A 16652-nucleotide genomic window follows, 5' to 3' on the forward strand; every position below is an offset into this window, starting at 1 on the left:
TGACGGTAAAATTTTTTCAAAAATTTCTCAATACTCAATTCTTAGGCCAAGATTTTTCTTGACACATTTGTTGATTAATTATGAGTGTTTGCAGCAAAAAGTTCTGATTGCAATCGCACTTTGTGATGAAAAATGTCGATCCAAAGTTCTCAAAATTGTTGCCAGCTTTCCAGGTTTATTTATTACTACTATTTTTTTAGTTATAAATTATAGTAGTAGTAATTATTTAAGACTAACAAATTCATGGAATTTTTTTATTTCTCCGGTGGAGTAGGAGTTCAATCAGCGGAGATTGTGCTTGGAGACAGGCATCACGTGGTGGTGATTGGCGACGTCGACTCAATAGAGCTGACGACACGGCTTAGGAAAAAGGTGGGTTGTGCTATGCTGATGAGTGTTAACGATATCGCCCCTGCCAACGCCAAGAAGGCAACGCCGGTCGCCCCTGCTGACGCCAAGAAGAAAAAGCTGGCACCACCGGTCGCCCCTGCTGACACCAAGAAGGAAAAGCCGGCGGTGGTGGCGCCGGTTCCGTCCTCTAAACCTTCAAAACAAATAATCTAGGAAATTTGGAAAAGTTAATGATTTTTTTTTTTTTTTGAAGAAATCAAAGTTACAAAGATATAAGAACCATATGCCGAGTACATAAATTTATTATGATATGCACGAGCTATATATTCTAAAATTCGAGTTTGAGATTTTGAGACAATAATTTTCATAGATTTCATTTCCTTGTGCGTACTTTTTGCATATTAATTTACACATAAAAATAAAAAAATTCGACAATGTTCACTTCAACAATAATCTCAATTTTAACAAAATCATTTCACTACTATAATTATACTACAAAATTGTTTCACTATTATATTATACTACTACAATCTATGTATCGTAATTTTTATATTTATGTTTGATTTCAATAATTACATGAATAAAATAATTTAGAGAATGAAAAACGCGAAAATAGAAAGAAGGCAAAATATAGAAAGGAAAAAAAAGAAGGCAAAAAGCCTAAAACAAAGAAAATTGAGTATTTGGAACTCTTTTGGTCCCAATCAATACCATTCTGCAAACTGCAATGGACAAAACAAGTGTCCATTTTTTATGATGCTTCAATTCTAAAGAAATCTCAAAATCAAGACTATTCAACTCTCAAAAATCAAAATATCTTTAATCAACAAATGAGGTTACAAACAATTACAGAGAAAGACTTGCCATCATAACTCAAAGCAAAAATCCAACAACAAAAAAACTCTCAAATTACACAAGAATACATCAAGAAGCAACAGAAACTGCTTCACAGGATTTGCTATAACTATATATTTACACACAATATATTTTATAATAAAAAAAATTGAAAGAAATCAGTAAATAGGCTTGTAAATTTGTTTTGAAATGGAGTTGGTTAAAGCTCAGGTCTCAGGAGGGGGCACCTTACTGTTGGACCAGAGAAATTCGATGTGCAGATTTCTTGAAGGTCCGCTTTTGCTTTGAGGCAGCAATGTGTACTCTCCGGCAACTGCACCCATCATCACTACACGGTCTATCTGGATCATCACCTTTCCGAATGATTTCTGCCGTTATACCATCAAAAGTATTAGACTGAGGAAAGTGAAGTCCAATGTGTATGTGTGCTGTATTTTTAAAAACACCAAGTAGCTTCATAGCTGGTTGCTTTCAACTAGCTTACCTTCCCCATTTTGCTCTTGTTCTTGCATGAAATGCGAAGCTTCTGGCCTTTGGGGGGGCTTTCAAACGACCACGTGAAACTCTCGTCCCATTCTGGATTGGGACCAGTGGATACAATCTGTGGTCGTTAAGAATATAGTTTGTTAGTGCAAAAACTGATATAATTTGCACGTTGAAGTTCATTGTATCCAAGTTTCTATGTGTAATAGCTATAGAACAAAATGACGATAAACATCTCACGTAAATTCATACAAGCTACCATAATTTAGCACTTTCTTTTGTATAGGATTAACACGTAGACGGCAAAACATAAAAACCAGCACGGTAGTACTGAAAACAACAAGTTGAGAAAGAGGTAAGATTTCAGACCTTTGTTAGTTGTGGGGGTGAACTTCCGAGGGTTAGCTTGCAAAATGCACTAGGATTCCCGACTGATTGCTTTAAATTGTTAGCTCGCTTCATTATGACAGTGAGGGTTCCAGGCAAACACTGCAGCAAAATTTCGGATTTCTCCTGGAACCGAGGAGGTCCTGATTGGATTAGGTACTGTAACAGGGGTATGGCGTCTGCTGCAGCAATTGATTGGGCTCGAGAAACTTCAGCTGGACACGCTGACCATGCCTGCCTGAGAAGAAATAGTGCATCCAAGGCAGCTTCTTGAGTGGCTTCTGTTCCACTCTTGAGAGAGGTGACCAGATGAGGAATGCTTAGTGTTGCAGGTTCGGAAGCTCTGAGACGGGGGAAATTGCTAAATAGTGAATTGAGGGCCTTCAAATACTCCTCATTTACCGCTCCATTGGCCCACAAGTCTTTCTCGATTGCAGCTGCAAGAACATGAAAATCGTATCATGAAGCATCAATGATATGAGCAAACTAGTGATAAAAGCAGAGTGAAACCAAGAAAGGTTTTAGAGAGACAATTGAATTCTTTTTTCTCATCATCAGATAAAAAAAAGTTCATCTAGTTTTGTGCCGTGGTGCGCAGTAATGCAAAACGACATTTCATTAAGAAATGAAGAAGTTTACCAGTTATAGCTCTGACAGTTTCACTTGAGGCGTATTCTTGTATGGTATTATTAGAGAAAAGAAGTTTGACAAACATTGCTGCCTGCAGGGATGTTTCAGGTTCACTTGAACCAATCAAATCAAGCACAACCTGCACACCACCAGCTTCTGCAACTGCCCGTTTATTTGCTTTGCTGTACATAACGAGGTTCTGTAGAGTACATATAGCTACTACTTTCATTTCTTCTGTAGGTTGATCCTCAAGCAGACTCACTAGTGCTCGGCATGCTGAAATGGCATCTGCTGATCGAGCAAGAACCTCATTCTGGAAAAGATCACCAAGAGCAAGAGTTGTCAGTAGCCTCGCCTGCTGACCTTGGCTTTGAGGATCCATAAGGTATTGAGATAGTGGCAAAATGGCAGACTTGGTAACTTTAGATTCCCGGATCTTTACGTTGTTCAATAAAACCTCAAGTAGTCGGGCAGCTGTTTCTTCGCACTGATGACTTCTAAGAATTCCCAAAAGTGCCTCAATCGCCCCGCTTTCAGCCATTGCTTCAGCACTGCTAGAGTCATCACTCTCCAACACTAGAAGAGCATTCAGTGCACCAACAACTGTGCTCTGCGTGCCTGAATGAAGCAGCCTAACTAATACTGCTATAGGTACTTCCAAATAGAACTCAGAACTATATTGCATAATACTGGATAAAACAGAGGCAGCTGACTCCCACAAGGCATTTGGGAGTGAAGAATCAGCTTGAAGTAGGACTTTGGACAGCTCAGTCACGCCACCCTCCTTTGCAATCTCATTTGGCCATGTGGCTGCAACACAGACAAGAGCCCGGACAGCTCTATGCTGCAGAATAGGAATTCCAGAACCAAGAACGCGTATCAGCGGACCAATCACCCGTTGTACTAGAGGATCTCTTTGAAGATGCTCCACCAAAAGTAGGTGGGAAAGAAGCTCAGCTACAGATTGCTGCACAGCTGAAGCAGGAGAATTGAGTAAGGATATAAGAGGTTCAATAGCATGCTGAGATGGCAGGGTGTAATCAGCACGACACTGTGGATGCTCTAGAATATTGACAAGAACTTGCAGAGCACTTTGTTGTCCATCAGGTCCAAGCTCTAATCTTGTTAGTAACAAGAACAGAGGCTCAATAACTTTTGCTGTTGATGGAGCTTTGGCAATGGTCGCATTATTAGTGAGTATTCTAAGCAATTCAGCGAATGCAGCACAGAGGAAATCAGGTGCCTCATGAAGTATATCAAGCACACTCTCGACCACTCCTGCTTTCACCATTTCCATCTTACATGCAGGCCTATCTTTCCCTAACTTAACAAGAGCTCTTGAGATGGCCTCATGGAGCAAATAATTCTGACCGTACAGAAGACCTACAAGAGGGATAACAGCACCATGAGCAGCAACAAGTTCTGCCAGGTGTTCGTCATCTAAGAGTCTATCCAATGCTCCCACAACTGAATGGTGTGCTGGACTATACTCGGTAATGAGAAGAGAAACTAAAGGCTCAACGCAACGAGCAGCAGCTTCAGTAGATTTTATCCTTGTATTGCAAAACAGTACAGAGCACAACTCAGCGGCATCCCCTTTCAATTCTATCGAACTATTTGATGAAAGAATCCTGCACAACACATCAACTGCATTTATCTCAACATCAGCAACCACAAGGGCTCTTGATGGATTCTCACTTAGTAGCCGGACCAAAGCACCAATAGCAGCTTGCTGCTCCTTCTCAGATCCCGTGCTCAGGATTTCAACCAAAGGTTGAACAGCCTGCCTAGAAGATTCTGCATTCTTTACATGGTCTGCAGCAAACAAGTTTTCCAATGCTTTAGCAGCACTATATCTTGCTGCTCTTCCACCTAAACGCAAAACTGCGACAAGTTGAGTGACAGTGCCCAATGCGGCTTCATGTCTCCTTATCTCAGGTGTACTAAACAGAACTCCAAGTAAATCAGTAGCAGTTTGTTCCGCATCTTGCGGGCTTAGAGAAAGATACTTTGTCAAACCTTCTAGAACCCCTGACTCCACCATGACAGTTTGATTAGAAGTACAATCTCGCGCAAGCTGAATCAGAAGTCCCAGTGCAAGGAAAGGTGCCCCAGGTCGTTCTGGAATAGGTTTCAGCAGATCAACAAGCGCAGGTATTGCTTTTCTAGACGTTGCGCTGACTCTAATGTCATCCACCCTAAACAGTCTCTCAAGGGCAACTTGGTCGGGATAGCCTACCAAAGTGAACTCCTCAGACAATTCCAGAAGGTCATGTATATCAGCATCAGAGCAACCAAGCAAGGTAATCAGTCCTACAGCTGCCCCTGAATTCGCAACAGACAGAAGAGTTCCTCTGCTACCATTACAGACCAGACTAGCCAAAGCTTGGGCAGCAAAAAATCTGTTTGCTGCCACTTCTGACCTCAAAAGACTAGCTAGCACTTTAGTTGCGTTCATGGTTGCAGGTGCACGAATGATATCTCTATTTTGAAATAAGACAGCTAATAATAGGGCAGATATCCATATACTGCTATCTTCTTTGTAATCAGACTGCAAAATGTTTAGAAAAAATAAGTATGGAATATAGAAGTGATTTTTGTAAAGATGCAAGTATATGAAAAGCAGCTTCATGGCACCAAAAGTATTGAGTATTGAATTTCAAGCAATAAAGAAGTAATATGACACCTGAGTATACTGGAAAAAGGACTGAGAGATTTTTTCTGTGAGAATATCAACTGCTCCAGCCTCCATAATATCCAGCTTATTTTTGTCACTATGACTAGCAAGTACAGAAAGGAGCCAGATAGCTATACTCGAACCATATATGAAGGAAGTAATTTTCTCTGAGTTGTGTTCAGTTGTATTGTTATTCATCCTGGAGATACTTATGATATCTTTGCTTCCCTGATCTCCAACTTGAGATGACTCGGAAGAATCTAGCATTCCAACAAGAGAACGCACAAGTGAAGTACACAAATCAGACGTATATAATTCTTCAACTACTCTCTGATGATTCACTTTTGCACTGCAAACAATAAGTGCAGCTCCACCAATTTTAACCCTTGCATTTGAGGAACTGATAACCCTTCTTGCAATACATAAAATGCACCCGGTGATGCTGACAACTTTGTTCCCAACAACTAGGGGCTGAGCCTGGCAGAGCCGAGAGAGTATTTCTATAGCTTTATCTTGCAAATGCGGTATGGCATCAGCAATACACGAAACTATAGGTGTAATGCTATTTGGGTAGTCAGAAAGAACTGCCCAAGAAGGTTGGTTGTGCCCAATATCTCCAATAGGCCATGAGAGGAGAGCAAGTGCATCTAGAGCCTCTGACGCAGCAACAGATTTACTGTCAGCCCCTTCAAGGAAAGAAACTAGAGCCATAAATGTTCCAGTGCGATTTAAACAATCAGTTAAAGCAGAATCAATCTTATGAGAACGCAGAAACCGAGCAATTGCAGCTGCAGCATGGACTTTGCCAGCATTTGTTCCCTCACGCAAAACTCTAGTAGCAGGCAGTATAATTTCTTCAGGGGTAGATTTTTCTGATGCTTCACTGTCTAAAAGTAGATTTGCCAAAGCGCAGACTGCTTCATTTGCAACCGGAAGCATTGAGGAACTAGCAAGTGCCACTAACAAAGGGAAAGCATCTTTAGCAACAAGAGCGACGTCAAGGTTCTCATTGATAGAGAGAAAGATTGCGGCAAGGCAGTGACAAGCTCCAACTAAAATGTTTTCAGATTCAACATTCAATAGCTTCATGACTGATGAAAGGGTCTTAACAGCAGTGCTAGTTTCACGCAAGTCCTTCCTCAGTTCAAAAATTCCAGCCAATGCCCGTGCCGACTTTGCCCGAGTCTCTTCGTTTGTAGAGTTTAAGATATCTATCATCGTATCAATAGCATCATTTGCAGCGTTACCCTCACATATCATATCACTCAGAGGGACCACACAGAGTAAATTTTTCAAGGCATCTAAGACATAGACTTTGGATTCAGGTACATCACTGGTTAATAATGCAGAAAGTTGGCTGATCGTTGCTGTATCAGACTCGTGAATCAAGTGACCCAAGGTCTTAGCAGCAATCTCCTTGCCATTGGAACTTCCATTCTTTAGTATCCAAAGTAGAGCAGGGACCGCAGAAGCACTTTCAACACAAGCACGTATATCCTCACTATGATTACAAAGATTTCCGAGTATTAATGCAGCGTCTTCTTTGGCTTTTGCAGACCCTGTTTCCAGAATTTGAACAAGAGGAGGAATGCCACCAGCAGCTGTAATAGCCCATTTGCTTTCATCATTTTCATGAGATAGAAGGCAGAGCAATGCTACAGCACACTCTTGCTGCTGCTCTGATGAGAGACCAAGAAGTGATATCAAAAGCTGAATCCCATCGCGACCTTGAAGGGCTTGCCACAAACTACCATCACTTTTGCAAAGAATCAAAAGAGACCTTATCAACTCTTCCTGAACCTCATCGGTGGCCATGGTAATTAAACCAACAAGCAGCCTTTTCGCATCGGAATTTGCTAGCTTGCTTGATAATACCGTATTTGCATACAAACTAGCAAGGGATTCTATCGTTCGCTCCTGCACCAGAAAGGGTAACTGAGGTTTGAACTGTTGTAGCAATGTCTCCTCAACCTCAATGGGATCCGATGCTCTAGCAGTTTCTGCTTTGCTGTCATATATCATTAATGCAGACGCTATTGCTCCCAATGTGTCTGCCACTTGATCAGGGGAGCTACATGATTGAAGGCTTTGACCAAGACTTGATATGACAAACGATAGGCCACCAGATATGTTTGCAAGCGCACACATTGCGTTCTCTTGCAAAGCTTGCGCAAACTCACCCTGCATGAATTCTTTTGAAGGAGCTATTGTCGCATTGATTAGGACAGGTATACCGCTCGCACTAGCAATCTCCCGCCTTGCTTCTTTGCACTGAGCAGAAAGAGATTTAAGAGCACCTGCAGCTTCTGCTCTTACAGAAGCATCATGCCCAGGTCCAAGTAGCCTGAGAAGCAGTTTAGTTGCCTCTGCAGCCAGAATTTTTGTACATACAGATGGATCCTCCATCATCATACATGCCATAAGAAAACATACATTTCCTTGTGTACTTGATGGGCCTGAAGTCAGCAATTTGATCAGTGTATCGACTCCTCCAGCTTTAATAGTAGCAGACCAAAATCCCTCAGTGCTGCCAGAAAGATTTCGCAAAGTGCCGGTGAGCAATTCATCTACCATGTTTCCAGCCTTAAGTCCTTTCTTTAGTTGCTCCCATAAGACAGGGACAACTCCTTCTGTCGAAAAGATTTTTGAGCCAACATGATCCTTAGCACCATCTTGTGAAACCGCAAATATGGCCCTTGCTGCTGCAATTTGTCCATCAACTGAGTTTGATTTAAGAAGACCAAGCAGTGGTGGAATGCAACCTCCAAGCAAGACTTTGACACGCAATTCATTCTCTTTGCAAAGAGAACATAAAACAGTAGCAGCATGTATCTTTATTGCCAACGATCCAGAACGAAGAAGAGAGACAAGCACTGGAACTGCTTGGGAATGAGATCCAACAGCATCCAAAGCATTTTCCCTTGTACTAATTAGCTCATGTAATTGCTTCAATGAATTCTCCTTTTCTTGTGATGATGAAGAACTCTGCCGCAAGCGCTCAATGCATTGGGCAACACTTGATAATGTCCCATCCGGGTCCTCCATGCTACTCCTATCCCTGCAAGTAAAGAGGCAGTTTTATGGCATTCAAAACTTGTTCAACATAAACTCATGAAGTGATTTCTAACAGAAAAGTAAGCAAATGCATTTCGGTATGTGTGTGGTTTAACCTGGAAGGAAGAGCAACTCTTATGCCTAAAATACCATACTAAAGTTTAAAAAACCAAAAGAAAATAGCATAAAGAATATTACTGAATATTTATACACATAAAATAACAAAACAAAAGTTGGATCTTGGAGGACTACAGAACATCTAAAAATCTAGGAGGCAAAATTCTACTCAGAGTTTTGAAGTACTTCTGTAAATACTAACACCAAATGATTGTTGTCAGCTTTTGTTAAAAATGACAGACAATAAAAATGTTGATGAACAATGCTAGGTTCTTACAGATGCTCTATAAAGGTACCATTCAACAAACCTTGAATTCATTTTGTAGAGGGAAAGAGGAGTTGAAAGCTCCAAGTCCTGAGATTTTGCTTCTCCACTTCTCTCCTACAGTAGAAAAAAACACATAAAGTACATACTCAGTTGAGGTTTGAGGGAAGCTCTGAACCGATATCTAACATTAGAGTAACTAATTAACTATTTAAAATTAAAAATAGGCCCCAAACTGATGCATCAAACAGTTCATGAACTTTGCAATGTAGATTAATGATAAACACATTAGATTCTAATATCTTCCCCGAGCACACTATCTTCAAAGCCAAACAATGACTGCACAAGTATACTATAGACTGATTAAACAAAGCAAGTGATTCAACACCAATATTCTCTGCAGTTGCATCCAGACAATGTACCAAACACTAGTAGAAACAAAATTCATTAACATAACGCTCATTACGACTAGACTCTACATTCATAACTGATCCATAAGATCCAAAGAAGATATAGTATTCAAGAACGATTATAGTGCAACTCTTACCAATCACAAATTCACAAAATCCAGTTACCACCGAAGTAGAAATCTTACCATATCACTGTGGGCGCTGCCGTTGGTGGCAGCAGCCCTCCACGTCGCCGTCGCCGCCAGCTTCTTATGAGCCTGATCCCGAGATCTCCACTTCAGATTTGTCACTCCCACCACACAGGCAAAATGCTTATGCTGAATTCACAAATCATTCACAATACACAATAAGAACACCAATCCGAATTTCACATTTACACTAGCAATGACAATTTTCAGCTGAATTATGCACAAATCCGATATTCAATTGTAAAATCGCTGCATATCTAGAGGCACACATTATCAACAATTGACACTGAAGTGAACTGAACACTAGAAAACAAGCTCTTCTCAAAATCTCATCACAGATCTTGCTGTAAATCAGTAGATCAGCGTGATCTCGCACGATAAGTTCATGAAGCCGAAAATCATCAAGGATAAAACTGAATGCAGCTAGAAAATGCGAGCTGAGAGAGGAAGGTAGTGAAACGAGAGTGAGATCTAGCAGAAATGAGAATAAAGGAAACCTTTGGTTAGATTGTGGAAGAGTGCATCACAATTTCCTTCTTCGGCAACAATGTTGGTGTAGAATTAATGCAATTGAGTGAGAGAGAGAAGTTTTCTCTCAGTTTCTGTATCTATTGTCTCTATTCCAAATTATCGTTTCGTAACTGACAAGCGAGGAAGATAAAAAGCTTTCACGAGTGTGTGTGTGTGAGAGAGAGAGCAGTAAAAGGAGGTGGGTATTGACCACCGACAAATATCGCGGCGGCGGCGGTTAATTTTTCCGGCTTCACCGTGGGCTTTTGTTCTTTTCCGGTAAGTTATGAATAATAATTAAACTATAATTAATCATACTAGTATTAAAATTGATAGGGAAAATACATGCATTAATCAAAACTTGACTTGGCTAGATTTAATTTATTCAAGTTTATTGAAAAAATTTAGGTGGTGAAAGTGAAAAGTAAAGGTGCATGAGGATACAAGTGGGTAAGATGTCTATTTAAATACAGCAGGATACAACTAATAATGATGGTTGTGAATTTACTAATTTTCTAATGACAGCCAAAATGTACACATCATGTATTATTATTGCATAGGATTATTGCATTAAGTTAGTAGGGTGAATAAACAATAAGGATTTGATTAAGACAAATGAACTGAATAAAGCAGATCCCTTTTAACTTCTCTATTTTTGAGGAAGAGAAAATCAAATGAACTTAACTACCACTAAGGCAATGAGGTATTTCCTCCGTTCAATAGTAATGGAGGTATTTTTTTTCGGCATGGAGATTAAGAAAAATTTTGTTAGGTAAGTGTAAAGGGAGAATAAAGTGGAAAATAAAAAAGGTAGAGAGATGAAGAGAAAGAAAAGTAAGAGAGAGTAAAGTAGGTGTGGAAAAATGTGTTAACTTTTACTAAAAGAGAAATATGACTCTATTAATATGGAACGTACTAAAATGGCAAATGACTCTATTACTATAGAACGGAGGAAGTACATTTTTCCGTGGTAGATCCAATTGAATAGGGGTGAAATTAAGGGGAAATATTAAATAGGCAAACAGTAATATAGACTAAATAGTCAATATTTGATTTTTTTGGTTTTTTTTTCATCTCGAATTACTTTTTGACTTCTTCAAAAATTGAATATCGATTTGATTTAGATTGATTTTTAAAAACTGAAAAAAAACAGAATAATGTTTAATTAATATATAGAAATAGGAAAAATATTAGTATACACTTAATGTTCATATTTGTCTAGTTTTGTTATTAGCATCCACAGTGGTTTTAGGCCAGCCATAGGTCAGCCACTCTCTCTCTCTGCCACGTCAGCAGCACTAAAAATCCAGCTGCCGCAATAAAAATAATTACGGAATAAAAATAATTCAAAAAATACTACATTTACGGAATTAAAATTACGATTAAATTATGGGATTAAATTTACGACACATATACGGGAAAATTAATTCATTTCATTAAAAAAAAGTACAAAGATTAAAAAAAATACATGATTTTTTTTTTTTTTAAAAAAGGGCTTCCACACACGAGCCCCGCCACTCTCTACTCCTCGTCGCCGTTGCCGTCGCCGCCGCGACCCGAGGTATCTGAGCCCACGTCGGAACCCTCCATTTGTGCCCTCGCGGCATCCAAATCAACCCGCATACTCTCGAGCATCGAGTGAAGAAACATCTTCTCCTTGGGGTCAGTGGCGGCCCTCCAATCTTGGAAGACCTTGTACATCTGCTCCCGCATTTTTTGACGCGAGAAGAAGGTGTACTCGCGTGGGGGGTGCCGAGATGACCTCCTGAGGCGATAGGGGGGATCCTCCCCTCGCTGCCCGTTGCGCCCGCTTTTGTCCAACCGGGCGAGGGCGATGAGCAAAGGATGGAGTGGCCGGAAACTCCTCGGCATCCGGGGGAGAGGTCGTGGGACCAGCCGGTTGGCTAGCCGGCATTGTGGATGCTTAACCTTTTGTTGTGATTCTTGTTCGAGATATTGTATACTTGCCTATTAGGGCTCGTTCGGTTATCAATAATTTACCTCAATTCGGGTCAAATCAGTGTAATTTACCATATCATCATGCCAACCTTGGTATGCCTAGTCCACTAAATTTTCTCTATATAGCACAATATAATTATTTGAAACAGCTTGGTACACAAATCAAACTGCCTTTTTTTTTATATTCTGGATAGTATTAAGATTATTGTCGGTTAAAAGTTATCTACTAATTTTTAGTATTATTTTCATGTTATTTAACATAAATTGAAAACACAGGTAAAAAACTTTACATAGATTTAAAATACAACAATGAGAAATACATAGATGAAATCGAATTGCAACTTGGAAAGAACACGTCAAGTCTCAAATTTGTGCAAAGCAGCTAAATCAAGTATTTTGCATTTGGTGTTCTTCCTTGGTTTTTGCCTCTTTCAATAATTCACTGTAAACTTCAACATCTTCATCATCGACGCATAGGTCACCACCTTCACGTTGGGATCCAAGTTGGCTTGGTCACTTGGGTTTGACTTGGTCGCACTACTCACTTTCCCTTTACCCTTTTGCTTGTCAGCTTTGTGACCCATGGAATGACTTTTAATTGTATTAATTTTGAGAGATGTACAAAGAGATTATTATTAGGGCTCGTCTGGTAACCCTCATTAGCCGTGAAACACCTCTTCCAACAGGGCTAATCTTCTGTTTGGTAGCCCTCCGTCCAATCGGCCGACCCGTAATACTCCAACTGGGTTTCAAGCTTCCATATACTACTATTAGCGGAAGTGTGCTAACACTATCAGGTGAGGGAGTGGTATTGTTTTCCTGATTCTGCCGATAACGCTGCTAAGGAAGGCAATTATACCAAATTGCCCTCTGAATCCGTTGACGTATTGCGTTTGGTGAAACGCTGCAGGTGAATTTTAGTCAGCGTGAAAGTGCAAAGCTACACTGGTCGGCGAAGGCCTCTTCCCAATTCCGTTGTCGGCCGAATATCAAATCCGGTGCATTCGCACTACCTTCAATCCGGGTATGTCGAATTATCGATTTTTTTTGTTCGATCTGGTAGCTGTGAATCTGAATTTGTTTTTGATGTATGAAATTGGGTTCAAATTGAACAATTTTGTCCATGTGTGTATAGCTTTACATTATGCAAGTCCGAATTGCAGTGTTTGCACGCTCAATCTGTTTTGGAATGTTTTGAATATTCGCATTGTTTGTGGTTGTGATGTTGCTTTCATCATGGATTTGTGCAAATTAGGGACGATTTGAACAATTTACTCCATGCGTCTATAGCTTGACAATCTGCGAATCCGATTTACAGTTTTTGCAAGCTCAATCTGATGGGGTTGTTCTGTATATTCATATTGTGTGTGGTTGTACTGTTTCATTCATGTTGGATTTGTGGTAATTAGGTCCGATTTGAATAATCCTACCTGTCTCTATAGTTCCAATAATCTGCAGCGTCGAGGTTGCATTGTTTTGCAAGCTCAAACTGTTGGGGAATGTATTGAATATTCGAAGTGTGTGTGGTTTAGAGGTTGCCTTGTGCATTCATTGCTGCAAATTGGGATTGATTTGAATAAATTTCAGCATGCATGTATAGTTCCTACATTCTATTCTTTGGGCATAATTTGATATTTTGCACATGTTTGGAAATTAGTAATGAATAATTGATTTGAGCCAGCCACAAAGAATTCCACGCAAATTATGTTTTATGCTTGTTTGTTGTTGTTCCTAAATTTGAAGATGTGAATTGAGAATGCTTGTGTTGATGAAAGTGGTTGTTGTTTGGTTATTTCAGTTTAATTTTGTCTGCAACTCATTCTTGATGATAATATTGGGAGATAATTACTTTCATGCTCTTAATTCAGTTGTCAGTTTCCATGGTTGCATGTTGTGATTTTGTGCTCTTTTATGTAATATCATCAACTCACCGCCAATTTATATCCCGTACAAATGGATTTACTGGGCAAATATGTATCCCTGGCCTTTCTATACTTTTAGAAATGTTTTTTCTGTTTCTTAGTATATGAATAGCTCTTTTAACTATGCACTCAGTAGAAAACTAAGTTTTGGTGTTGATTGAATGTAGCAAGAAGCTGCAGTCGTTGGTGGACTATGTGTTGCTGCTGGGGAAGACTATGGAGAGAAAGCACGCGAGCGGTGGCATGGAGAATGAAATGGGTAAACTGGTGAGAAGATTGAGGAAGATGCTGGTGGAGCTGAACCAGTATGACCATGCCGCTGATTTCATCCTTCACGGTGGAGAGGGTAATTTAGTCTCATAATATTTTGTTTCCTACACACAATGAGTGAACCAAACAATACACACAAGCCCAATCAGCATAATTGGGCTGAACCAAACCTTGGATAACTCTATCAGCCTACTTATGAAAGTCCATTATCAATGGGTTTGTGTTAATTTTTATTCGGCCAACCAGACGAGCCCTTATAGAATAAGGGGTCGTTTGGTTGTCTAGATTTGTCAAGATTAGGATTCGTATCCTTGTATTTCTCATTGTTTGGTTACACATATTATTACCCACTCAACCCGCATTTCTTGCCTTCGGCCCGCACTGTTCATATCAATTATGGTAGATATGGATCACCCAACACCCCAATCGATTATAATCACTCCTCGTAGACCATGTAAAATAGCTTGTTTATTTCTCTCATTCGCCCTGGTCTCCAATTTGAACGCAGAAAAATTTTGAAAACACTCCAAAAGCTTATTCGGAACAATACAACTGGCCTGAACCTATTGCTACAAGAGATAATGAATAATTTTCACATGCAATCGATTATCATTCTGTACTTCTACTTGAAGCGTAGACGACGCTTTCGAAGGCGAGATATGCGTCGCCTCATTAGACATTACTCCATTCTAGATAAGATGATGTGGATCCATGTATTTTGTGATCCATTTCCCAAGGATTTACCCAATTTGTAGGTGATTGATCTAATATTTTTGTGAAGTAGATTTTCTATTGTATCAATAATGGCAACCCAACAAGAATTTAGGAAACTAAGATGATCAAAACAAGAAGTAACATTGGATAGAGTGGAAATTGTGATACATAGTCATTGATGAGGCAAGCTAAGACACTTACAACATACTAACATGCATCCATGGCTAGATCTTCAAGGGAACCACAAACCTCAAAACATACCTCTACTTGATCCATGCTTCAACTAGCAATTGATGGAAATCCCATACTTGAACTAGCAATTGATGGATTCAAGCAACCTAAATCTAGGAATTGGATACAAACCCTCTCCAAGAGGAAACAAAGCTCTCAAGCATCTAATTTCATCAAAGTCTAAGGAAAAGAAATGACATCAAGAGGTATTTATACTATGGGTCCAAAAATAGAAAGTTGGCCCACAAAATCTAAAAATCGGCATAATCGTCCGGTCGGGCGTTTTTCACATGTCAAAATGCCCGGCCCGGGCGTTTTCCCTGTCCCCGGGCGATTTTCACAAGCAAAACGCCCGGTCGGGCGTTTTTCCCGAAGCTCTCGGCCTTCTCTGCGCGACTTCCGTAAAACTGCCATAACTCCCTCATTCGGACTCCGATTGGGATGTGCAAGATACCCACGCGAAGCTGTTTCCAAGACGAAGACAATGGTAGTAGTTTCATAGCTTTCGGATGTCATCTCAATAGGATGATTTCCAGTTGAATCCAACTATAGTTGAAATCCTTGACGCACGGCTTCCATGATCGTATCATCCTCCCCTTCTTGGAAAGGATTTGTCCTCAAATCCGAGCCGTCTCTATTCATTGCCTCATCGGGAATCCCTCTAGCTTTGTTGGACCATTGGCTTGTCTTCTCTTTCATCCTTGGGCCCCAATCAACCCATGGCTCACGCCGAAATGAAGACCCTTGACGTCTAGCACTCGTGGTCATATCATCCTCCCCTCCTTGGAAAGGATTTGTCCTCAAATCCGGATTTCGTACACCTATGAAATGGAAAAAGAGCAAATCAAATATGAAAGTATGATGAAAAGGATTAAGACCACTAACGGCTCTAAGAGACAATAATACACCAAAGACGTTGTGTGGGCCTCCAGAATCATGTTCCCTCAAGCTCAAGGCCAAGTGACAATAAACATGAGAGCACGAATTAATGATTCCTTTCATGTCCAAATCCCTCCCATAAGAAATCAAGACAAAATCATCAAGATACCCTTCATAACAAAACTCAAACAATCTCACAATATAGGTATAAGATATATGTGCAAATAAACATAGACATTCCTTCACAATGTAGTCCCAAAAAAAGCCATTAGATATAAAGTTCTTCACAAATAGACCATAAAACATCCCAACTCCATTGAATGGTTTGATGGACATGCAATAAAGGTAATCAACATGCCAAAACACAAATGCCCCAAGCACCTTGTTTCTATTTGGTTCGATCCCTCATACAAATGATGCTCAAATCCTTGAACATCTTCACAAAAGATTTGGCATTCTCAACAAGACTAGGCATATACAAGAAAGGGTCCTCATAGTGTGTATATTCAAAGGTAACCGAATAAGGTTTATTCACAAGATTCCTATTCTCAAGGTTAAACAACAAAAGACCATAAGGAACCATTGATACATCATTCTTGCTCAAATGAGAGCTACTCCACAAATTGACAAGCCCATATTTAACACATAGAGTAGGTTCATCACAACACACATCAAGTTTGCAAGAAGGATTATCATTTAACAAACAAAGTTCATCAATATGGATTTCATCCCATTGCCCCATCAATTTCA

General features: G+C 39.9%; 1 protein-coding gene across 1 annotated transcript; it reads right to left on the bottom strand.

The window, feature by feature from the left end:
- Positions 1-1150: 1150 nt before the first annotated feature.
- LOC125215850 (protein CELLULOSE SYNTHASE INTERACTIVE 1-like) lies at positions 1151-10074 on the bottom strand. Its single transcript, XM_048117414.1, has 8 exons — positions 9915-10074; positions 9415-9546; positions 8863-8936; positions 5393-8441; positions 2716-5257; positions 2059-2513; positions 1691-1807; positions 1151-1574 (listed from the first exon to the last, which is right to left on the bottom strand). The coding sequence occupies exons 2-8, from the start codon at positions 9415-9417 to the stop codon at positions 1413-1415; spliced, it is 6402 nt and encodes a 2133-aa protein (XP_047973371.1). The 5' UTR covers positions 9418-9546; positions 9915-10074; the 3' UTR covers positions 1151-1412.
- Positions 10075-16652: the final 6578 nt, after the last annotated feature.

Source organism: Salvia hispanica, chromosome 3 (assembly GCF_023119035.1).
Source record: "Salvia hispanica cultivar TCC Black 2014 chromosome 3, UniMelb_Shisp_WGS_1.0, whole genome shotgun sequence".
Lineage (NCBI taxonomy): Eukaryota > Viridiplantae > Streptophyta > Magnoliopsida > Lamiales > Lamiaceae > Salvia > Salvia hispanica.

Coding starts and splice junctions, on each gene's coding strand:
- LOC125215850 (XM_048117414.1), bottom strand. Junction 2,514..2,715: donor AACTGTCAGAGCTATAACTG/GTAAACTTCTTC, acceptor ATGTTCTTGCAG/CTGCAATCGAGAAAGACTTG. Junction 1,575..1,690: donor ACAAGAGCAAAATGGGGAAG/GTAAGCTAGTTG, acceptor GTATAACGGCAG/AAATCATTCGGAAAGGTGAT.